General features: G+C 29.8%; 2 protein-coding genes across 7 annotated transcripts in view; both read right to left on the reverse strand.

The window, feature by feature from the left end:
- The window catches only part of LOC107161789 (uncharacterized), a 375,424-nt gene that overhangs the window by 17,685 nt on the left and 331,780 nt on the right, over positions 1-25,959 (reverse strand). For all 6 annotated transcript variants that reach the window (XM_089226404.1, XM_089226401.1, XM_089226403.1 and 3 more), the window contains 3 exons: positions 18,649-18,785; positions 7,724-7,924; positions 7,040-7,383 (listed from right to left, as the gene is read on the reverse strand). In XM_089226404.1, the coding sequence (XP_089082530.1) occupies positions 7,040-7,383; positions 7,724-7,924; positions 18,649-18,785 (682 nt within the window). The remainder of the gene's footprint in view (positions 1-7,039; positions 7,384-7,723; positions 7,925-18,648; positions 18,786-25,959) is intronic.
- LOC149055868 (uncharacterized) lies at positions 1,375-3,768 on the reverse strand. The gene is made up of 2 exons (XM_089225563.1): positions 2,393-3,768; positions 1,375-2,311 (listed from the first exon to the last, which is right to left on the reverse strand). Exons 1-2 carry the CDS (start codon positions 3,766-3,768, stop codon positions 1,375-1,377), a joined length of 2,313 nt encoding a protein of 770 aa, XP_089081689.1.

Here is a 25,959-nt window from a genome sequence, read left to right on the forward strand (position 1 = left end):
TAAGTTAACAGACTGAAAACTTTGTTTTCGATATCTTATGTTTTTCTTTCTTTTGCGTCTAATAAAATATAAAGATATTAAGATACAAGTGATAGAAAAACATTGATCAAAAAAACAATTGACAGGTTTTATTGTTGTTTGACATTTTATTCGTGATTGTTATTTTTACTCAAACAAAATTAAATTAAATGAAAAATTGTATATTTTACTATGAATATCTGTTATTATAGGTTACTTATTCTAGAGAAATTTTTAAATATATATCAAAAGATTTTACAAAAAATGTTATAAGATTTCTTATGGAAAAAATCTAAACGAATAAGTATGCACAATGAAAACATTTTAGAAATACAAAATACATTTTATATTTAATGATTCTTATTTCTACATTTAAAGTGATTTAAACGTCCTAGGCGTCAGATTTATGATTATTCGAACGGTTTAGTTATGTTAGGGAAAAATGTATTAGAAAGTGGCAAAAGTCATATTTGGGCACATTTTTATTGAAACACATTTGCAAAGTTTTCTCAGTCTAGAGAAAAAGAAAAATTATACTTGAGAGAAATCTTTGGCCATCGACGTGATTTATGATATAATCGCCTTATTCGTTTTAATGCGAGAATCTTTGTTTTCGCTCGTTCCCTTGGCAGTCATTAAGGGGCCTCGTCGGTTAACAATAACGTTCAGTGCAGTGTTCATAAATAATACCGGTCGAGTTGTTTACCTTTCTTGTTAAGTACTTCGTTTATGCTAATTAAGTGTTTACAAAAAATGAACAATAACGATAATAACGATGTTATGAACCAATAAACTTTGCGTTCGGCCGACGTCAATAATGTTTGACAATAGGTATATTATTATTTTTATTAATGATAAACAGCGTAAAGCCAATTCGAAAAAAATTACTAAAAATGCAATATATGAGGATAAATGCATGCAATGCGTACCATGAAGTATTTTTTTTTTTTAATTATTATCAAATCGATATTTTAATTTTAAAAACATTTCTAATGTAAATAATGAGGGTGAATTGTAAACAAGCTTCACGCAATTATTATTGATGAATAATATTATACTTTTAAATTGAATTTCACAGTAATATTTCATTGTTATAAATATTTTAATTACGCTCGGAATAATAATGTATTTTAAGCTTTGAGTAAACAGTGGCAGGTAAAGATATCACAGAACGACGATATCATATTAGAACGAAATGTATTATTTGAAAGTATTCATTAAAACATATCGGAACACTTTAAAAATTGGAAATTGAATACGGACAAAACTTAAATTATTTTTGAATGTTTCAATGCATAATGAACAATAACGATAATAACGATGTTATGAACCGATAAACTTTGCGTTCGGCCGACGTCAATAATGAGAGGCGATAGTGGTTTCTCCGTCAAGTTCATAGAATTCGTCTAGTTCAACGTCACCGTCGTCATCGTTGATCGGAAGGTTGGCATTCAACCGAACGGCCAACGTTTTGATGGTAAGCAGGTGGTCAGACAACGCCTTGTCCACCAGCCTGGCCATTCGGCTGTTATATCGGTTTTGGGACAGCGTTCTCACCACCGTCATCGGCCATGGCGTCTCATGGTTGAAACCCTCACGCACATGACAAACCATTCGCATCGGCTCGTGGTTGTCGACAAACTCATAACCAGACAGGTCCCTGCGGCATACCACGTACTTGTCGTCAGTCACTGATTTAGCGGATTCAGAATCGTGGCAAAACTGTATAGCTGGTTCAGTCATCGTCATCCGGAGTTTGGCGCCGTCTGACAGGTATGTTGCGCAAATAAAGTGATCAGCCCGCCCGAAGTCTGTGGACGTTCTCGAGCCGTCAGCCGCCATCACAGTGACCACGTTGTCAAAAAATTCAAATACCGGCCGTCCATCTGGCCAAGCGTATGGTTGGTCGTGGTCGTCCGCGAGGCCGTCAAGCGTTCGCGAGGCCACGTCGAAATCGCCACTGGGCAACAGGGTCACAACGACCACGGTACCATCGATCAGGCCCACTGTCATTTCGGTTTGCCGTTCATCACTGCTCGCCGTCACCACGCAGTGAACGGTTATCCAAAACTTGCCACATTCTACTTTCATTCGGAACCGCTGCTCGCACACTGCTACCGCATTTCCATTGTCATCGTCACGTAGTTCGTACACTTCAGCCCGAATTTTGGTATCACCAGTAACCGACATGTAGTGTACTGCGTAGTCTAACGCGTCGACGTAACCGAATGCCCGATACCGGAACACGTTTGGATCGGTTACTGTTAACGGACGATCAGCACCGTAGTCACCGCTATACCATAAATAGAATATAGCTGAGATAAAATGTCAATATATTGACGGACGTAATGCTAATTCAGAGTTTATCTTTTACCTCTTAAAGTCAATCATCCGAAACATCTCTTCGTTGAATTCTTTGAAATTTTTGGGTCCAACAAACTTATGCACGTATCTCTGCTCGTTGAAACACCCACGTCTTCCATTCGTGAATCTGAACACCAATGTGTCGGTGAGTGCGAAGTATCGGACTTCGTAGCTGAAGTTTGTCGACGCGTAATCCACAAGCCTTTGGGGCAAGACGTGCGGTTCCAAATGTTCCACGTGACTCCAAACGATCAAGCTTCGGCTAGCGATGGTGACAGCGTTATCGTTGATGTCATGATCGGCAGACATCAAGTCCAGTAAGTGATTCACGGCCAAAAACCGTTCGCAGCATTCGCGGATTTCCTGCCGAAATAACGATTGGCTGGCGGTCACCGTGGATTCGGGTACAGGTGAGCCGCCGTCTATTTGTCCCCAACGTCTGGTCGCGATGAACTTGGCGTTCAGGCACATCGCAAACTGTTCTGCCGACAGGTCGGCGAGTTCCGGGTCTGCCACAGCTCTAAGGTTTTCGATCAAGCACGCGATAAGTGTATGGTCTGTATGTGTTGGTGTGATTTTGGCATATTTGTGCCAGCACGTAGACGCGAACGACTTGGCCACCCGAGTCGTCCGTTGTGTGTAATCGACCATGGCCGCAGTAGAAAAGTCAACGTGGGACACTAACAAGCGATATGCGTCTTCAGCTGCCCTGTCCCCTTTTTCGACCACACCGGACGCTAACGTCCACCGGCCGTCGTCCGTCGCCGCCGAGTCTGTATATACCACGCCGCACAGCTGTTCCAAAATGGCGTCTAGAATGGGTTCAACTGCTTGGACACCTTCACCAAAAGCGTCCATGACGGATGTGTACACCCCGTGCACGCAGCCCACGTTGGTTGTGCCCGCCGAGGGGATGTCACGCAGGCTACGGGCGTACCACAGGTAATCGTTGGACAGGTCGTTGAAGAATAGCAGCATATGGCTGATTATGTTTAGGTCATCGTCGTCATCGACACCCGCTGAGCAGTTCCATCCAGACATGGTGATGCCGTCATCTAACCAGAACAAGTCGGACCAGTCGTTGCTGTCCACGATTTCCGCGGACGAGAACACCACGTTCACGGGTAACCCACGTTCCCGGTACAGCCTCCTGGCCAACGAAGGGTCCCGGTAACCGGTCAACACTAACCGTACTCCATGTCCGTGGTGTTCCGACAGCCGAAATTCCCGGTCCACCGCGTCCACAATCGATTTCGGGCCTGTCCGATAATCGAACACTTTAACAGCACGTCTGTCGCCAATTGTATGATTTTTGTACCGCTCGATCGCCTCGTCTGACGGCCAACTTGTGTTGTCACCGTTGTTCAAGAACATCAAAACGCTCATGATTATCACCGTTGTATGTTATGTGGTTCCTTTTTAGGTCAGATTCGGTATAATATGAACTACGTTTGTTTGCCACAAGCAGTTGTCGGATCAAAAGTCCAAAACAAATGTGTGATGTTAATCATCGTCGTCTAGCAACGATTACCACGTCTATATTATCTATGTTTAAAAAAACAAAAGTGGATGTCGCTCTGCTGTACATTAGGTGGTGGGGTGGACCTCTGACTAGGGTAGGTTAGATTTGAATGCAATGATAGGTATCATTGTATACGAAAAACGATTCTTAACGGAGATGATTTGTCAGTCTAGGATATAATATAGGTAATTAAAAATTTTCAAATCTTTGATTTAAAAAGAAAAACTTTTATGAATTTCGATCTAAGATAATTTGAACATTGCCGTAATTTTTATGTATTTAGTCAAAATTTGAAATTCAAATGCTAATAAAAAAATCGTGCCTATGTATTTTTGTAATTTTTTAATCACTGTATGAATAACTTATGAGGAACTTTGTATTAAATTTTCAAGTATTTTGATAGGGCCAAAAAAATTTTATCAACACTTCAAAAAAATTTTTTCGGAAAAATTGAAAATTTCAGTTATCTATAAATACCTCAAAAAAAGTCAAAATATTTTTAAAATTAAATCATGTAAAGGAAATGCCAATCTAAATAACTGATAAAATTTTCACGTATCTACGACTTATACTTTTTGAATAATAACAAATATTTAAAATCGTTTCAGGATAAATCGTTATCGTAACGCTATTTCGTAAAAATTTAAAATTCAAACGCACCTCAAATTTTTCCTATAATGATGCGTCGAGATTTCTCAATAGCTACTTGAAGGAAAACTTATGGAAAACTTAGTGTTGTATTCTTAATCCTTAGTTATAAACACAAACATTTTTATGATTTTTCAGCTTCAAAATTACTTGCAAATATTCGCGTTTTCGTAAAAATATGAACTATAAAAGCTTATAAAAAAAAATTGTGACTAACAATTTTTAATTTTTTTTAGCTACAATAAGAACAACTTATAAGGAACCTTGTATTAAATGTTCAAGATTTTTTGGTCGTCCGACATTTTTTTACCGACACTTCAAAAAAAAATTCTCAAAAAAAATCGAAAATTTCAGTGGTCTATAAATAACTCAAAAAAGTCAAAACTTTTGAAAATTAAACTGTATATATACAACACTAACATAAACATTTGGTGAAAACTTCAAGTATTTACAGTGATTAGTTTTTGAATTACAACCATATAAAAAAATCAATTTGGTCGAAAATTGGTTTTGCGTAAAAATTCCAGTTTTTCTGTCATTTTTTTTTGTTTTTCTCGATTTTTTTGAAAAATGTTTACTTTTGACCTCTATAATGCACCAAGGATCTTCAATTTTACATCGGAAACCACCCCCAAAGTTTGAAATCGAAGCATTATTTCGACTAGTTATGATGTACACAGACACACAAAAAAAAATACACACATCATTGTAAAATCAATACATTCATCACTTCGTTCAGAATCTAAAAATGATAGTTAACAACAGTCAGAACACCATTAAACCATTTAGGTTCAACTATAACTATTAGTTTCGTCTGTTTAAAGATTTTGGTATTCACGATATATTCTACAATATTCTCGATGATCGCATTAGGTTACCTATAAACATTAATACACTGATATTATACGAATAATCATATTGTGTTCTTTCGATAGCCATCATAGTGGTTTTTATCGTAGATGATGACGTATAATAGTTCAAATAATTGAATGTATGAACAATTTAATTTAATTTTTCTTACTATCCAATCACTTGCTCTTTATAGCATACTACAGACAAAATAAGAATTCAAAGATTGTTTTAAGTAGGTAAGTACTTATTGATGTGTACTATTTTTAAACGATACTTTAGACTTGAACATCAGTGTTTGACCTTGTGCATGGCTTCTGATAAATCACGACGACCGCAAACTAATTTAAGTAATATTACAAAGTAGGTAACGAAACAAAATGTTGTCAATATTGTAATAGTATAAATAAAACAAAAAAAAAATTATTATATTCCAGCCTGACCGGAAACCAAACATTTGCTTCTAGACCAGACCGAAATGGACTGCCATCATACGGCGTTACTCTACCAACACACTTTTGGTATTTTATAACGTTTTCGGACGTTACACAAGTACATTTGTCTTTATTAATTTGTACGCGCCATTTCGTTTCCCAGGTTTTCTCGACTTGGTCAGCGCGCATTTTTGGAGCGTAATCGACCGAAATGTTTATTTGTTGTTTGTGGGATATCAGCCGGAATCATTTACGTAGGTTCGTCGTCAACGTGACGAAATGGCGTTTTCCGACGCCTTCCAAAGGATTTATTTCTATCAAACGGAAGTGAAAAACAAAATAATAACACGAGACACAACGATGCGATATATCAGAGGGTGAACGAACAACTAAAAATTATTTTTTTTATTTTTCTGAGTTCCCGTTCAATTGTCATGCCACGTTATTTGTTCGGGAAACAATACGAGATTTAAATGTGACTTTTACATTATTATTGAGATCGGGAATAATGGAATTTGCTCTTAGAAACAACAATTGAGAAACGTTCCATTAAAAATACATTAGCCTAATTTATTAAGTTCACTCGACTCTTATTCATTGTTTGACTTTTTGGCGAACTAAAATAGTATAATATAGTATTATATTACATCGAGTTAATACGCGTTTCCTACGACGTCTTAGGCAATAAATAAATTTGTGTGCGCATTATAGAATCATATTAAAATATTAACGGGGTGAGATACTTTTTCAAACGTGTATTTTAAAGTGCTGATGTTAGTTATTTGGTTGGTTTTGTTTTGTGTGAACTTGAAGTAAGACTATACCTTTATAATAGTAATACAGCTTGTTTTATAATACGTACACTGTGAAGTGAAACTCACATATAATAAGACGGACAGTAAAAAAAAATAAACTATTGAGAAATTAATTAAATACAATTTAGTACATTTTTCGTTACTTACAGGTGTTTGGTTCTTAAAAATGTTTCATTAAACAGAAAATGTATTGAATGGAAGTTTTCTTTTGTGTTATGGATATTTAATATCATATTTTATTTGTTTTAAAAGCTCAAGCAAAACCGTATATCATTTTTAAATATTTTTTTACGAGTTCTTTTTGTTTTTACGTCGTAACAGCGCTAGAATGAACCCGTTTTTAATGGAAAATTTCGTAAAGTACCTACGTTTTGTTGCACGGGACATACCTGAGTGTACGTTGACTTCGGTCGTAGTTTATGACTTGGTCTTTAATATGAATTTTGTGTGCATTTGGCTGTCTGACCACAATCAGGGCCCGCTTAGATTTTGGGGCCGTTCTCTGTTCTATCCTATAATAGCAAGTGACGTTTCTTGGGTAAGCTCCCGGGAAATTGGGTGACTGAACTCTGCAGAGTTTACGATCGCACTGATCGAGTATCCTGTCGCAGTAGCTTCCTGTGATCATCTGTCCTCGCCACGTTTGGAAGGTACTATTCCCGTATCGGAGGTGTGCGTCGCTCTTTTTCAAATATTTGTATGATAATTTGAAATCGAAATTGTAACCAATGCCCTGTGTGAAAATAAAATATTTCAATGAGATATTAGTGTATTTTAAACTGCAATTAATAGTAAAACACTAATGTTTACATTTTACATAATAATATTAGGACGATTTAATATTTATATATCTGTCAGGCTAATTAATACTATAGTGGCGTTCACTTTGAATAACGTAACGAATAACTCTTCGCTCGAGTGTATTCAGGACATACGCTGATATAATTTCATATAGTTTCCATTAATACTTTATATATAACACGAAATAATGTTTCTGTTTTTCATAAAAAAAGTTTTAATTTGATTCCACACAATTTTCGTATTTATAGTAAATAATCTATAAAGGTTCTTACTTGTTCGGAGAGTTTGGATAGTGTGAGAGTCAGGTTTATTGACCGAGTTTCGCTGTAATAAACGGTAAAGCCCCATGCACTGCCACACCACTGACCACCGGTGTCTGGCAATTGAGATTCTCTGATGGACATGTATCCATCTGGACATCCATCCAACGTGTACGAAACGAATCTGCCCACAGTGAACGTGTTAAACGTCAACTGCAATATTATTGTTATATTTATACTTAGGTAGTTATGTGCCTGTATATTATTATATAAAACGGGTGAAAGCGTTTAGTGATGTGTTTGACGATATTCACATTCATGTAGTGTATGTAATAAATGTGCATCTAGAGTTCTGCAGGTAGGTATTTTCTGCATAACTATTAGTTATATACTCAATATATTATATCGAGATAATTATTATATATTTTTGAATTAGTAACACACGCAGTCAACACAATATTAAACTATTAATTACACAACGAAATCGGTATATCTATAAATTATGCAGCTGTAGACTCCCGGTTCGTTGCATGTTCCTAATTTACCTACATTAATGTTTCAAAAATTAATTTAGATTTTAGACTAATCGCTATAGATTTACTAAATAATATATAAATATTCCACCGAATCTGGTCATTATTATCTCAGTCGCAATAAAATTAAATAGGAAATATTTTGAAAACAAGCGCATTTTAATTTGATATAATTACAGCCATGAAATTAAATTAAATCGATCAAATTTTAAGTTTAGGAAAACTGAAAATATATATTATATTCAGTTTAATTGGAATTTAATACTCAAAATCGTTTGCTTTTTTATAGCAAAATTATTCCTATAAAAGAAAACCATCATACAGTATATATAGATACTATTATTTTATATACACATAGTAAATTAATGTTGGTTTCAAGTTTTTTATTCGTGAAAACGGTTATTTGTATAACGAATTTGTCTGATTGAGCAACCGAGTGACAAACAGTACTGGGTAATCACAGCAGCTAGGCGTTAGGTAGTAATATTTTGGAACATTGGTAATACAAATACAAATACAAAATTGAATTAACGTCAGTAGCTTTGGTAATAATAAATTCGGTTATGAACCAGCAATAAGAGCAGTTGTATGTAAGGCTGTTCTATCTATTTGTCTGGATTTACATAAATTCATAAAATCATTGGTTATGTTCATCATGTTTTCCCGTACAAGTGGTACTACCATCAATAATTCTTATTTATGTATAAGGTAATATTATACTAAAATAGGACCATCGCAGTATACAGTCGAATACTCTTGTTCAAATATTATTACGCTAGGATTTTGGTTAAATTTAAAAATATTAAAGTTCTGTATTATAATTCGTATAAAACAATAGTTCCATTTAGAGATGAATGAACGTATACAATTATTAAGGTGTAGTAAAGACTACATTTGTTATACCCTTTGAGTGTTACCCATTTGCGCCAAAAAAAAATAATTCGTTTTGGGTACAGCCCATTTGCGCCAAAATAAAAAATGTCTGAAATTCCCGATGATTCAAAATATCGAGAATATGCAGATTATTTAGTAGATAACTACATAGGAGAAAATGCCAATTACCCTCCAAACATTTGGGCTGCGTTTGCAGCTGATTTAACTAGAACCACCAATAACTGTGAATCTTTTCACTCTCGCTTCAATGAACAGTTTTATACATCGCATCCTAATATTTTTACATTTTTAGAAATTTTAATTAAAACAGTTTAAACAGATGTTTATATTAAAATCAACAGTTGTCCTAAAAATATACCTAACCCTAGAAAAAATGTACAAGTTAAAACCAGATTAAAAAAAACTTTAAAAACAATTGAGAATTATAAAAACGAAAAATTAACGCGTTATGAATATGTACAAGTAGTGTCATTTAATTACAATAAAGATTAGGAAAGATATTATGTTTAAAAAAATCTTTTTTATTTTCGCTTATTATAATTAATTTCATTGATATTTAAAAAAAAAATTGTTCTGACTATTATTTTATTACTTATAGCCTATAGTTTAAAAAAAAAATGTGTACCTAACACCTATACTAATTATTAATTATTGTTTAATAAGTGTATTATTGATAATAATTATAAAAACATTCATATTATTGACTAAATTTGATTAAAACAATTGTATACCTAATAGATTATTATCATAAAAAGAAAAGATTGTAAAAAAATATTTATTAGTTTATTATAATTAATAAAAAATATGTAAGTACTAATATTAACTATTATTACTTATTTTTTATAAATTATAATAGTTAGTAATAAACTATAATAAGTATATAGTTTTTAAAAACAATTTGTATTTATTTTGAATATTGTTTCAAAGAAATGTGTATTATACAGCTAATATTGATTATTATTTTAAAAATATTCGTATAGTTAACTATAATTTAAATAAAATTGTATTAATTACTATTTAATTGATTATTATTTGAGAAAAAAATATATTACTTTATTATACCAGGTAATTTTGGCGCAAATAGGCTGCCTGAAAAAATATACCTTTTTTATTTTGGCGCAAATGGGCGATGCCCACCCTTTGTATCTGTTCAGTGTACAAACTTGTAAATTGAGAATAAAACTAAAACTTATTAAATGTGTCAAGTTATTCAAATTCAACTGTTTGTAATTTATAATTTTTTTTTAAACTTATTAATATTTGTATCAGAAAATAAAATAATTCAAGTTATCGTAAAATATTATTATTTCTTATTATATAAGAGTTGGGTGACCAACCTGTAATTTCAATAAACATTTAACAACCTGTAAATAGATAAATAATATTGTGACGCATATTATAGACCAAAAATTGTAATTATTTACATAATATATTTAATATAATAATAGAGTGTGCAAATAAACAAATTTATGAGTTCATTTACGATGTATAATTACGAAACAGGCGTTTTGATATACCTAGGTTAGTTTAGGTATGATTTTGTTTGAGTAAGTAAAATAATGATTAATAAAATATTTATTTTTTTAAATTTTTATTTGTGTATTATTTTCAATGTAACTTTAGAGAATTAATTATTTTTTAGCTTAGAGTGCGTTGATCACTTTGCGAAGACTGATTTCCGATACTTTAGAAGTATTAAACGGTTATCACTTATCAGTATAGATAATTGCGAACGAGTTCATAATTCATATGCACATATCTTAACAGTTATATTAGTTATAATACTCATAATGATGTTGATTATAATGAAGGGATAAATACCTGTGAAATAGGTATTTATAAATGTTGGTAAAATACATACTGATATGTCGTCTAATTGTCTGCTTGAAAATTCATACGTAATAATTAAACATATTAATAAAAAAAACGGGCTCGAGCTGACTGTACGATATTTTATACGATTGAGAACGTATCAGTGTATTTAGCTATGTTTATATAACGTATATATCTATATATATAATATATATCACATCCACAAGTGTAGACAAAATTTTCACGAACTGGATTTTTGTTATATGAATATTATTATTTCGAAATAACGTACACGATTTTTTAGATAAAGGGTACAAATGTTGTCCATTTCATGAAATTAAAATCATTATTACTCACTAATTTTATTTTAGTTTTTGATTTAGGCAATCTATATGGTTTTGTTGGCATTTTTGAAATGGTCTTCTGCAAATATCATTGTGCACGGTAGATATACCTAATAAGTAATTAGCAATTACTTAAAAACAATATATCTAGTACTAATATTCAAGTTTGAATCAAGTTTTCACTTATTGAATTTCAATAAGCTATATGATTGTACAATAGTATACCTGACGCGGTATCAGTGACACCTGGAGGTATTTTGCAGACAGTAAAATAGTACCTACCTAATTTAATAGAATTAAAACATATTGTGGATTAAGATGATTTAATCTAAAAGTTAAGACTATCGATATATGCAATAATATTATTGGAAATGGTAAACATATAATATGTATTTATGTTTAAGTATCGTATATCCTACTCAAATACTAGCATTTATTTTGGTATTTATAATTATTTACCATCTACGTTTGTTTTAATTTTGAGCATTTTGTAATGAAACACATAGGTAATAATATGTTGTAAAAATATCATTTTACGCATCATATTAAACTGGGCTTTAACTGGCAGAAAATAGGTAACGTACACTTCAAAATTACAAGAAGTGCTTAAATCTGTAAAAAGAGAACGACTCGGGTGTTACGCGCCTGAACGTAAGGACCATTAAAGAATTTAAAAAGTACTTCATCCGTTTATGCATAATACATTTATGTCCTTTTGATAAAGGATGTATTTTTACATAGGTTTTTGTTTTGTTTTTTATTTTGTATAAAAAAAATAAGTAAAAAGACTGAAGTCCTGTGTAAATATAATCCAGATATGAGTACATTAATTCATTGTATGCTGCAGGTACCAATTGAATAATTCATAACAGACAACTGAAATAAAATGTATACATATTCATACATATAAATATATTATATATAATTACAATTTTTACCAGCGATTCATATAAAATAAATAAATCACAAATACGACATTTTGTAAATTTGTATTTGTTCTTTGTAGGTATTCCGTTTTCAGTTTACAACATTAATACGAATTTAAATCCTCATATATTTTCAAAATGGCCAAACAAACACATAATAAGTATAATATGTGTGTTAAAATACTAAAGTCCATAATATACATTTAACTAGAATAAAGCATAATCCAAATTACATATAAAAGCAATTTAAACTCAACGTCAGAGTGCGAGATATCACAGTAATGGAATACTTGTTCAACAGAGTTACAAAAATTTAAGATAAAAAAAGGAATTCAATAGTATTTAAAATTAATGTCTAATAACTGAATTAATAAAATCGAATTTACCGTGAATACAAAGCATTAAAAAATTATTTTTTTATTCTGTTCAAGGAATTAAGGTAAGTCAAATTGTGTTTTACATATATTTTTTTAATAGCATAATATACAAAAGTGTGGCACTAAATTGTGACAGAAGTTCTCAATAATACACAATAAATATTATTTATTTATTTAAAAAATATAATGTTTTTTAAATCAAACAGTTTTTATAGTTATATAACTTTATTTATACTTTAATAATATAAAACTGAAAAGTTAAAAAAGTTTGGACGCGCTAATCTCAGGAATTACTGGATCGAATTTAAATATTATTTTTTGTTAGATTGTCCATTTATCAAAAAAGGCTATAGGTTATATTATGACATTTATAGAGAGTCCACAGGTTAAGTCAGAACTTAAGAATTTATAAACAATTCATGAATTTGCTATTTAAAAAGCTGTACAATTATTGCCACGTGCCTAAAATTCTATAACGCAGTTGCAATTAAGTGGTAGGATTAATGTTCTCTGCAGTGTTTATAGTTCGAACCAGTTTTTTGCATTGTTTTAACATTTTTTTTCTTTATACTATTAATTTTATATTAATTTTAGTTGGTATTATAGAATTGATCGCGTCTCTGTGAAAGTTTTAATGTATAATACGTTATAATAGTTCACTGAGTTAACTTTAAATAATGTAATAATATTCAATACATTAAATACTATGCCCCGGCCAAGAATTTTCTGCAAGAAATTAATTTTGGTGTGGGTATATATTACACATAATTACAATCTTATTATATAAAAATGTCGTTTCACAGTGTTAGTTATTAAACTCTTCCGAAACGGCTTGACTGATTTTCATAAAATGTTCTGTGTATATTTGGTAGGCCTGAGAATATGAATTAGGCTAATTTTATAAGGGAATTGATCAACCTGGGAGGTGCTCAAACAAGAATTTTGAGTTTTACAATTTACAATATTTGTTTATAAATGGTGGCAATGAGCTTTAAAGCTGTTATAATAATAATTATTGGTTGACGTTGGTTAAAAATGGTTGCTCTTGACTATAGGGGAAATAATTAGTGCAAATTAGTATTTAAAAGTAGGTTAGGATTTCTATGGATTTCCTACCAGAATAGCTGAATTTCCCTTATATACTGCTGTGACTTACATACAAAATAATTTGAACAATCACAATTTTTTAAAAGGTTTTCATATTTTAAGGGCAAAGTTCACGGGGTCAGCTAGATTTATGGTAGAAATTTCTGTTTACTAATGGTTGCTATAGGTTATAGGATTTGAGAATAATATTAAATTTATTTACTAATAGCTGAACTCGTGAACTTCGAAGCCCGTTTAAAAGCCTACCTCTTAAATGTTTCAAACTGTGTGTTAAATTCGATACTTGCGCTAGAAGTTTTTTAAAAAAATATAAATAGATAATAGTTAAAATATACTAAGCAATAGTCTTATACTGATAATTAATTTAGTTTATTATTATGTAATTTCATTCGTTTTATCGAGAAAAGTCTGACGATTCAAGTATTCAATTGAATTATATTTATTGGAATGTGAGCATGCCACATACAGCTGTTCGTGTGAGAAGCATGGATTTTCCTAATTCAGTCCACACACTTGTAGTGATTGTACTTGTGCTTTGGTGATGTTCATTGCAAAAGCGAGTCGCACCGGTAACTGCAAACGTTTGAATTCGAAAGGCATATCTATTAAAATCATTAGGATGCGTGGCAACAGTAAATGTTTGCCTTTAAACTTTCCGTTTAAAATTGTAGCTTCGATAATGTTGTCCATCAACTTTTTCATTGAAAGCCTGGTACCGTTGCAGAATCGTGGTGGATTGATGTTTCGTAGAAGAATGATGAGCACGCCAAATTTCAAAGTTATAACGTGCAGTAGCATGTCTGGAAAATCAAGTGGATTTAAGAATTCAGTTAAATAATCGACAACTTCGTCTTGATTCATTACTGTATCGATGGACTGGTACGTTATCGTTTCGTCCGGAATTCGGTTAGAATGGTGTTATTCATTGTAGGCCACTGACGATATCCGTAATTTTGTGGTAGATTTGAAAAATCTTTGTCAATTAATTCATTGGTTGTTGCTGTTATTTTCCAGAAATTAGTTGGGAATGTGATGCGTTGTGTGGATTCATCGATAGCTAGTTTACTATTCCTTATTTCTTGCAATTGTTTTGCAAAATCGGTTGATGCATAATTTTGTTGATGTACACTCATACATTTCATATCGATTTTTAATCTTTGCATCTCTTTGCTCAATTGTTTCTGAAGCTCGTATTCCCATTTTCTTTCGTGCTTGAGGCGTAGAACTACCAATCGATCTTTTTTTGGGAGGCATAACTGCATAGAAATGGCGTTAGAATTACAAAAAAAAAAAAAAATATCAATAAAAACTTGTAATGCCATAGACGCATGTGTCATGGAAAAAAATAATAAAAAAATAATAACAAATTTGAGAATAATGATTTCTTTCGCACTAACTATTAATGAATAAACAAAAATTTCTATCGTAAATCTCAAAATAATTGTTTGGGCACCTCCCGAGGTTGAGCCTATCATCTACCCATAAGTCCAATATTATGTATCTGTACCAAATTTCGTCCCAATCCGTTCAACCGTTTAAGAATGCATAAAGAACTGACTGATAGAAATTTATCTATATATGTATAAAATATAATAAGATATTTTATTCTTAATTTGAATGTATTATATTTGTTCGTGTCATTAAAAAATGCCAGCAAGACGCCAGAGTGGCAATTTTTGTCGTAGACAAAATGCAGCTACAAACATGAGAAATAGAAGAAGCAAAAAAACAAACGAACTAATTCAATCCGATAATACGATTTCATATGAGTATGGTGCAATTGGTTGAATCTTAATCACAAGAAGCACGAGATGAACGATATTTGTTTGTAGCTTAGATTTGGGCGCACAGTTTTTTCACATGAACAATTTATTATAAGTGCATGTTCTTGGGTGGGTAAACCATTCCGTTTGTTTATGTTGGCAAAAGATGGACTCATTAAAAATATCGTACAATCTATTGCATTAAGATACTGATAGTGTTTTTTTAATTTTCATAATGTGTGATAGAGATGTAATTTGATATTTATTAGTTAAGATAATAAAAGTACGATTAAATAAAAAAAAGAACATTTGGTGTTTAAGTTATTGTTCCCAGTGCTCTATTATTCCTCTTTCAGTCTTATACCAGTAAAACACATCAACACACAATTATAATAATTTAGTTATTTTTTATTTTACTACCAATATATTCATTAGAAATAATTTATATGGTAAAATAGTGTTTGCTGGGTCAGATAGTGTAATAAATATAAACATATTTTTGTTTTTTGTATTTGGTTCCTATTGGCTCCAATTTAGTATGGATGAATAAGGTATTAGCAAGTTGTTATTAAGTACCAATTTTCAAAATTGTTTCACCTTTACAAGGTTAACAATTTGAGAAAATATTATGATTGAATATAATTTTAGTTATGAAGATTAAGTTAGGGTAAATCCACAGGAAGTTTTGAACATGACTATCTGAGTATTAAATGACGAATTGAACACACATTTTGAATTATATAGAGAGAGTTGGTATTTTTAACGGGCAACAAAGTGCACGGGGATCAGTTAATATATGTAATATGATATAATAATTTACAGAACACCAAACTTAAATAGTGGAATTCACAAGCATGAGTAAGATTTTTGATGAACAATTAAATATTGACTCATTTTTTAATTCATGTATTCATACATTACAGTTTAATTCCATAATATGGTACACTAGGTACAGATATTAATAATAACATGTATGCTGCAGGTATAATGTATGAATATTTGTATAAATAAATTATCCTATAGCAATTATTTTACGTAAAATATTAAATATTTATGACCTCATACAATTATTTGTTTAATAAAATATTTATTATGATTTTGGTTTCAATCTATGTTTTCATTTGAAGCATTCACTTTAGCATTATTATATAAAAAAGAATATTATAATTTTGTTGAATATTTATTTATTAGTGTTATTAGTTTTATATTTATTGGTATTATTATGATGTGATTACATGATATTTTTTTTGCACATTAAATCGATTAATATTTATTTTACTCTTAACTACTTAGAGGTAATTTAATGAAATATAATGATCTCTTAGTTCAAATATCATATAGGTCATGTTTTATAAAAACACACACACAATGATTATTAAAATATATTATTGTATTTGATTAATTTAAAAATCTTTAGGTGATTTTCAAAAGTAATAATAGATTAACAAGAAAACCTAAGAAATATATTTAAGTACTATTCACTCTTAGTTTATACATGATAATAATGCTGAATTTAATAATCTTAGAAGTCTTAATATTTACAAAAGATTGAAAAAATGTAAATAGTTTTTCATGTTTTTTCAAATTGTATTAAATTATTAAAAACAATCATGTTCGTATTTAAGACGTGGAATAATTATATAAAATACTTTATAAATTTATGAGAGAAATTAATTTTGAATGATTGGTGATTATAAATGAATATTTATTATTTTTAGAAAAAGTACCTACCAAATCCTTGATAATATAATACTCTGCGATATTATTATATCTATATGATTATAGTTAGATCTTGGAGTTGGGGAGCGTGTACATGTGAAAAAAAAAAAGAATTAAATTCATTCATAGTTTTTATAACAAATTATTTTTGGTTTTGATAAATGTCTTCTCTTTTCCTATTCGTATTATCATTATCATAAGAATGTAAGCAAGTTTTGCATAAAAAAAAAAAAAAAGAAAAATCAGCGTCTAGTAAATAACTGAACTTTGGTCATGCAGTTTTTCCCGTGTTATTTTCTGAGTTTATTTGTAGAAGGAAAAGTTTTTGCTTTTTATAATCGCACACTCAGTCAACTTTGATTGTTCGTAAAAAAAAATAACAAAGTTTACATGAGGTAGAGGCACAGAGTAAAAGTTCCTTAAAAAAAACTTCGATGCTTCAGGGAGGAATAAGATTGAAATTTGCAGTTTCATTTTGTTTCATTTTCCAATTATAGTGTTTTCTTTATTGTTTTAATTTAATTTTTGTATAAAATACGATTCCCAGTACATGTATGATACAAATGTTTTTTGAATTTATTATTATCATTTCTTTATATGCTTATAAAGTCAGTATTCATTCGGTTATTTTATGACTTTTTCAATCAAACTTTCCTCCAAATGTTATGAGGCTAGTTTTTACAGCACAATATAATTTCATCTTTCTAAATTCATGTATATCATATATTTAATTGTATAATGGTTTTTATGTTTTGTTTGAAAAACGTGCACGACACATTCGACACAATGTTCAGCGTATTTGGTGCAATATAACTATAATATACTATAAATATAACGTCGATATCAATGGTATTTATAAAATATTATATTATTACGTATATTTCATGTGATACACACTTAACATGTAGGTACCTAACAATATAGGAATAATGTTATAATTGGTATTCAAGAAATATTTCTGTGTCTATGCGTGAAGTCTAAAACTGTTAACGTCGACGACACATGTTATTGTATTATATTCACATTTTAAATTCCTGTTCAATATCAATTGTCTATTTGTTTCTCGAACGTGTAACAATAATACAATAATAATATTTACGGATATAATCCTGGACGAAAGAAACCTTTACATAATACGTACGTGCACGTCAGACAAAGCAGTCAGGATTTCGATGCGATTACATTTTATATCCACGACTTATATAAAGTCGATTTTCTGAAATGACATTACTATCTTATATACAACCGACCAAACTCATTTCAACATCAATTACGTAACTGCATAATTATACTTCACAATATAAAATAATATTGTATACAATACCTAGTATTGCTTTAATAATCGTAAAATATCATGAAAACCTTGTGCCTAAAGAACCTTGATACCATATTTAAAGTTCTTTAATTGTACTCTTTAACAATATTATTATGGGAAGAAGGTGCACTCGAACCAACGGTTTACCTGGATTATGTCGCCGAACTTGCCACCGGCCGCGGTAAAGTTCAAGTAGCACAAGAATGGCAATCTGTCTTCCCTGGGCCTTCTAACCTCCAGCTCGTAAGTCCGGCCGACCTCACCGTGATATGTCCGGTTGCAAGCTGTGAAACACACAAACAAACGTTCGATGTATTATAATAATATTCAATGTCAAGTGTACGCGTGTATAATAATAATACATTAATACGTTACGAGCGCGTTACGTTCCGATACGAAGACGACAATAATCGTCATCGTTAAACGGATCTTCCTGCCCCCATCCCTCCACCACCCGCACACCCATTCGGCGTTCCTCTTAAACTTTGCCTGACAAGCGTTCCCAAAGTTTTGGCGATAATGCGAATTAACTTTCTACACGCACGCGTGTGAAATAATAATAATTATTATTGCCATATAACCACTAGAATCGTCATCGGACGTGTGCCAAAAGCGGCGGCGGCAGCATAGTCGCATGTATAATAATTTACGCAAGCACGCTCCCGCTGACTATTCTTTGAACACAATATCAGTTTCCAGAGTTCTAGACTTGCAGTGTGGTAGAAGTATAGTTTAGGGCACGTGTATTAACGACTGAGGTTATAGTTGTACACGTTTTGCATGTTATCCAAACGTGATACGGATAGCGAAAAACTTTATTTTCTTGGTACGGTGCGCGTGAAATCAGAGAACCTTTACGTGAGAATGTAATATTATTATTATTATTACATCTATATCCGTGTTATGCTTACGTATATGTCTTGTTATATGATGTGTACTTTTATATTGTGTATATTATATTATTATATACGTATCTGCGTGACGAAATGAGACCTTTTTAAGGAAGTAGGTAGGATTTATTGAACCGATCTGAGTTACATGTTCGGCAAACGAGCATGTCACGCAGAAAAATAAAAATTCACCGTTGCAGAAATCGAAGAAAAAAACTCTTTTTACTGGAATAATTTGAATATCCCAGAATGTTTATTATATTGACCTGCAGCTGAAATATCATAATAATATGACATAGTCTACGTATGCTAGTGCATGCACTGTCAGTTATAAGTACTACTGAGTGCTAATTATTTATTATGCATTAACTTATTATGTTTATAATTTGTTTTTTTTAAGTGTCAATTTTTTTATTTAAGATTCTATATTTCGACTTTACGTAGAGTTACCCAGAATGATAATTTAGTATTACAGATAGCAATAAGCAAAATCACTATATGTTAATAAAACATAAATTAAATATAGAAACCGGTAAGTACTTAGTATGCATATACCTAGTAATACATATTATTATTACTTACAATATTGCTTTTAACTTTTATCGTGTAGACAAATACAATATAGGTTATACGTTTTTTATCCATTTCAGAATTGTTGTACCTATTCAAATACTATTTTGAACTAATTGTCAACTACAACAACGAGTTAGGACTTTATAACAATGATGCTATAAAAAACAAATTTTTCTAAAAGATTCTAGATGGCTTACGATCTGTAAATAATTCATACCATTTCAACAATAATAGGTAAACAATACACAAATAGGATGTGGTTGAGTTTATATTATTAGCACATTTTATAAATTTAACATGGACCACAAATTGTTTTCTATTTTGCTTTTCGTTGCGAAATATAACCATATAACTAGGTAGTATATATAATTACAAAAATCACTGTATAACATATTCATTGTTAACAATAATATTAAAAGTAATTTGCACATTTGTTTACTGCTGAAAGTTCCAAATTTGATTCAATACCACGAGTCATATGACTTATTTTGGATTTATATATTATGAAAAGCATATTATTAAGAAATTCTGTTGAATTTTTTTCTGAAAAAGTATTTATTGGAGTTAATATTTTTTACAGTGGTTAGAATGGTTAGAATAAAATATGACAACATTCTCTTTCATGTGGGTCCCTTCTCACGTCAGAATTTCTGGCAACGAAAAAGCAGATAAATCCGCGAATGAAGCTACACTTCCTCACAATGCCTTAAAACTAAATCTAACCACATCTTCAGTGTCGCTCAACACCATTAACATCAAAATTCTTGATAGATGGCAAACAAAATGATCCAACGTTGCTCTCTCAAATAAATTATGAAATATCAAGCCTTCCATAAAAAATGGAAATTTTTCTGTAGCCTAAAAAGAAGAGACGAGGTTATTATAAACCAAGCTTGAATAGGCCACACTTAACTCACCCACTCCTTCCTCATCACCAAAGAATCTGCTCCAGTATGCAACACATGCAATGCAAACAAAAATCGACCACTTTATCACTAGATGCCCAAAATACACCGAAGTTCGGATAGTTTTTAAAAACACAACTTCCCTCCGACTTAATATCAGTGAAAAAAACACCAAAGCAACTTTTAAATTTTTCCATTACATACACTTAAACCATAAATTGTAAATATTTGTAAATTTTATTTCTGTTAAAATTGTAGGCTACTAACTTAAGATGTTGAAGCCTTATCATAAAAAAACAAAAAAAAATATGACAGTAAATTATTAGTAAAAGTACATCAAAACAAAAATATATAGTATTGACCAATTAAATGAATAGTTCGGCATGGTGAATTAAACGTTATTTAAAGCTCGTATGTTCGCAGATCCTGTCTAAATGATGTTTTAAGTGCTGGCTTATAGAATTGTGATTGAATTTAAAATATTGATTATATAATCAATTAAATATAATATAACATCGCAATAACGTATTGACTTAATGATTTGAACAGATCAAGCCCCAAGTAAAAGTTTACATATCTTATGGATTTTGGTAGTTCCAATAAATAAATAAAAAAAAATGTCAACATAATAATATTTTGATTAGAGGTATTGAGTTACAGTACTCCAAAACCCATGATGTTTACACATGTTGCCCATGGTGCCTGAGCTTTATTCAATGCACTATAATATACGATGATGGATTGAATGTTTTATACATAAAAAAAAAAACAATTAAGCTTTCAGAGGAAAATACGTATTTTTCAATTATAAACTGCCATCTACCAGTTATTGATTTGATAAAATATTAATGTTGACCTATAGTGCCTATATTACCTATTTGATAAATGTTATTTAAAAAAGAAAACAATTTTCAATATCATATGGCGTGTACTGAATTTATATTTGAGTAAATACTAAATTTAGATGTTTTATATTATATTTGATTTGATAAAAAAAAAAAAAAAACATATTAAGTTATACTGAGATTTAATGATATTATAATTCTTTATTTTCATGAAAAAAAAAAAACAATATTATTATTATATTCAATAAAATTGTTTTAGTATTTTACTCAAAATGGCTAACAGTTCTGTATAATCCACGAGGGGTATGTTAGAATAAATTATTATTAGCGTTAACATGTATATACAATGTACCTACTTCGTATTATATTTTTGTCTTATGTTTATTCCAAAATTATTTTTAATTTTATTGTAAATGTATTGTCGAATGCCTGTTGGAATTTGAAACATTAAATTATAACTACGACATCATACAAAAACCGGTAAGAAAAAATATTGATTATAATATAGATATTATATTATATCTAGTCGAGTATAAGCACTTCACTGCCTTCAAATATTTTCCCGCCATATGCTTATTAATTATTATAATTTATGTATATAGATTTTATATTTTACTAATAAATGAAAAAAAAATATATATATATATAATATATTCTATCATTTTCCATACATACCAAATATTATTGCCTAACCTATGATAAAAATATTGCAGTTCTGCGTCACGGTGTACCCAATTCAATATTACTGAGTTCGTATAATATACGTAATATTGTGAAATTATAATTAGCTCTAATGTAAATATTGTATACCTGGTTGAACATAGTAATTTATTTCTAATTTGTGTATACAATTGCTGAACTGCCGGACGCGTGTGTAGATTGAGTGTTGCGTTTTAATCACGGATCAAAATTACAGTATGTTAAATTTCAATTTCCTGAAAATTCACTCAAATATGAATTTCAATTATTGAGCACGAGGAACAACTTGTTTAAAATTACTTCGTTGAAATTTTATCCAACGACTTTTTGCTCCACCTTATGTAAGATGTCTTGGTTTTTTTTTCACCACTGTGTAATTAGTTTAGAAATACTTTAAAGTGTGCCGTTTTAATTATACGATGGAAGTATCGTGTTTTAAAATTCTGTATATAATCGAAAAATATATAGACCGTGTATAATTTTAATTATTTTGACTATACGGATAACCTGAATATACAATATCATATAACATTAAATTGTTTGTTTTTAGTTGAAAATTGTGTGTGTGGTACGGTCGAGATTGGGTTATATTTTTGATTCATCAAAAAATCAAAAGATGAAATATAAAAATTTAAGCAAGTACAAAAAATACTCAAATATTTATAATTTTATAACGTTAATTGAAAATAAATGTTTGTAGTGTATTTTATTGTTACAAAAACTTTAATTGAATTGAATTTCAGTAATGTTGCGGTAAATAAGGAAATGCGATTTGTACCTATATTTCGCTGTGAATTAATCATATTCACAATATTATACCGTTGTCAAATGTCAATATCTATACTTGATTAAAATGTTTGATCATATGCGATACATAATTGTGAAATTAGAGTGATTACAGCTGTTTGTTCAGCTCGACAAAAGCATGTTAACCAGGAACCAAGATCTTAATTCCAGTACTTGACTTCGAAAATAATAAATAGTATCACTACTCTTTAATACACAAACGAATTTACGTCCCCCCTAGCTAATTAATTTACTTAACCATGACAGATTGCCCTCACGTCCCCTTTATTAAACCAAAAAAAAAGTCATACAACCACAAAAATATCATAACTAATATACTTACTTTTGAAGTTTCAACCATATGTGTTTGTAAACTTTATACACTTTTTTAGGCAATTGAGGTTACACTGGTAATTCGATAAATAATAAATGTAGACATAAATATTTAATATTCCAAATGAGTAAGTGATTACTTAATTATATAATACGATTAACAAATTTTGGGTTTAAAATGTTTAAAAACATAACCAAATTCTTATTATAATGAAAAACTTGTGAGGACTAATATGACACCGCAGGAGATGCCTATTATTTTAATAGAATTTACAAAATATATTCAAAACTGTAAAAAAAATTTTTAAATCTTAATCTATTAAACTCCCTTAATGAGAATAATTTTTTATCTAAACCAGTGATTTTTTATTTTTAGGATTCCTTTTCATCTTAATATTATATAACATTCATAGTTACATGTATATATCTTTCAAACAGTTGTACATCTATATATCTTTATTTATGAAAAAAAAAATTATTAGCTTTGTAATATTAGAATTAATCCTAAATAATCTACTATCCTATATACAGGGTATACCGTGAGGATTTACCCATTGCGATATCTCCCGAAATAATGGTGATATCGAAATTCTGGTTTTATAATAAGACTCACAGGGATAAGAACTACAATTATTTCATATTTTAATTTATTTTAATGTTTTGGTAAAAAGGTTAAAAAATATATTTTTTTATTTAATTATTTCAAAAAAAAAATTAAAGATAGCCATTTTTTTGAGTTTATTTTTCTGAAAATATTGACGTTTGAAAATTTTACAGTAAATGACTAGTTTGAAATTTCCAACTGTATGAATATATGAACATTTATATAACATTAACATTTTTTTTAAATATATCGATTTATTACAAGAATATTAATGTATATATTTAATACATTCGGTATATTATATTGTACATCTGTAAGAATCGATACAAATATATGATATATTAATATATTAGTATCACATACTATAAATAATGTAATTTTTGTTATATATACGAGTATATTATACCACTATTTATTTTCATAAGTAACTTAAAATAGAGACATATTTGATTGATAATGCATGTGCACATTCAAAGTGTGTAATCATAATTTTGATAAAATATAAAATGTTTTGATTTTTAGTTGCTCTTTGGAAATTATAGATTTAAAATGGAAATTATGTTTAATATGGGTTAGAAAATACATTACAAATGAATGGTAAAACCATATAGAATTGAACCGAACATCATAAATATTCTGTATAAATAAATGTTCGTATTCTTTGAATAAAAACAATAATTATATGCATTCATTAAAATTACTTAATTATTTTGTTGAAACTGTATTCAATTATGTATGATATTAAAACATTATGCTGTAATTAGAGAGTTTTGGAATTAGGTTCTATGTATTTATAATTATATAGTGTATTTTCAGTAAATATGGTTTTTAAATACTTAAAAGTATACTATACATGTTACATATAATATATGAACACTATACGCATATACGTATACTTTTTAGGTATGTGAACTTACGTAACTAAAAATGTTTAATAGGTATGAATTACGAACAAATTGTTAGAGAATAATATATTAAATACATTGTATGTATATATAGTTTAATAGTATTAAATGATAATTGTATTATTGTGAGACCATAATATTATGTTCAGTTAGGGAACTTTTTTTGCTTATATCGAAGAGTTGGTACAAAACTTTAAAAAGTTAATTTAACAAAATATGATATATTTTTGTTGTTTTTGTTAGTAATACAATTTTAAAATGTACGGAAAAATAACAACAAGAATATTATTGTATTATTTTCACTGTGCTTACACGTACTTGCTCGAATCATGTGTTAATGAATTTCGGATAATAATAATTGGATTATAAACTAAACTGCAAAATATCGTGCATTAGTTTAATCATGCCATACACTAAACATTCCTAATCTATTATTCAAATATTTAATTGGATATTTTCATTTATGATGAGAGATCAAGAACAAAAATACAGAATTTTTAGTTTTATTATGTGGTCAAAAGAAAATAATTTGAATTTGCAGCGGTGGAATCAATAATACGTCCAGTATTGGTTTTGAAATACAAGATTCAACACATAAAATAAATTTAAAAATTTAAAAATAGTAGATGATTCTTAGAAAGTAATTGATAAAAGTTATAGAGTATGGGTAATACTGTATAATAGTATATCGGAAAAAATAAAATCATGCTAATATTTCGTTTTAAAATCGATAAATTTCTACCTATTCGTTTACTAATTTTGTTAGTTTTGCGTAGATTGGTGGCCAACCAATTTTCGTTGGGTTTATCGTCAAACAATGTCCGTTCAGGTTATAACACTAGCTACTTATGTAACTACTACCATGTCGCAAATAATCGTTTAATTCAACACTGTGAAATCGGTTACACATATATTCTT

The sequence above is a fragment of the Diuraphis noxia genome, unplaced genomic scaffold, assembly GCF_037042655.1.
Source record: "Diuraphis noxia isolate RWA-SAM2 unplaced genomic scaffold, SU_Dnox_SAM2 contig0004, whole genome shotgun sequence".
Classification (NCBI taxonomy): Eukaryota; Metazoa; Arthropoda; class Insecta; order Hemiptera; family Aphididae; genus Diuraphis; species Diuraphis noxia.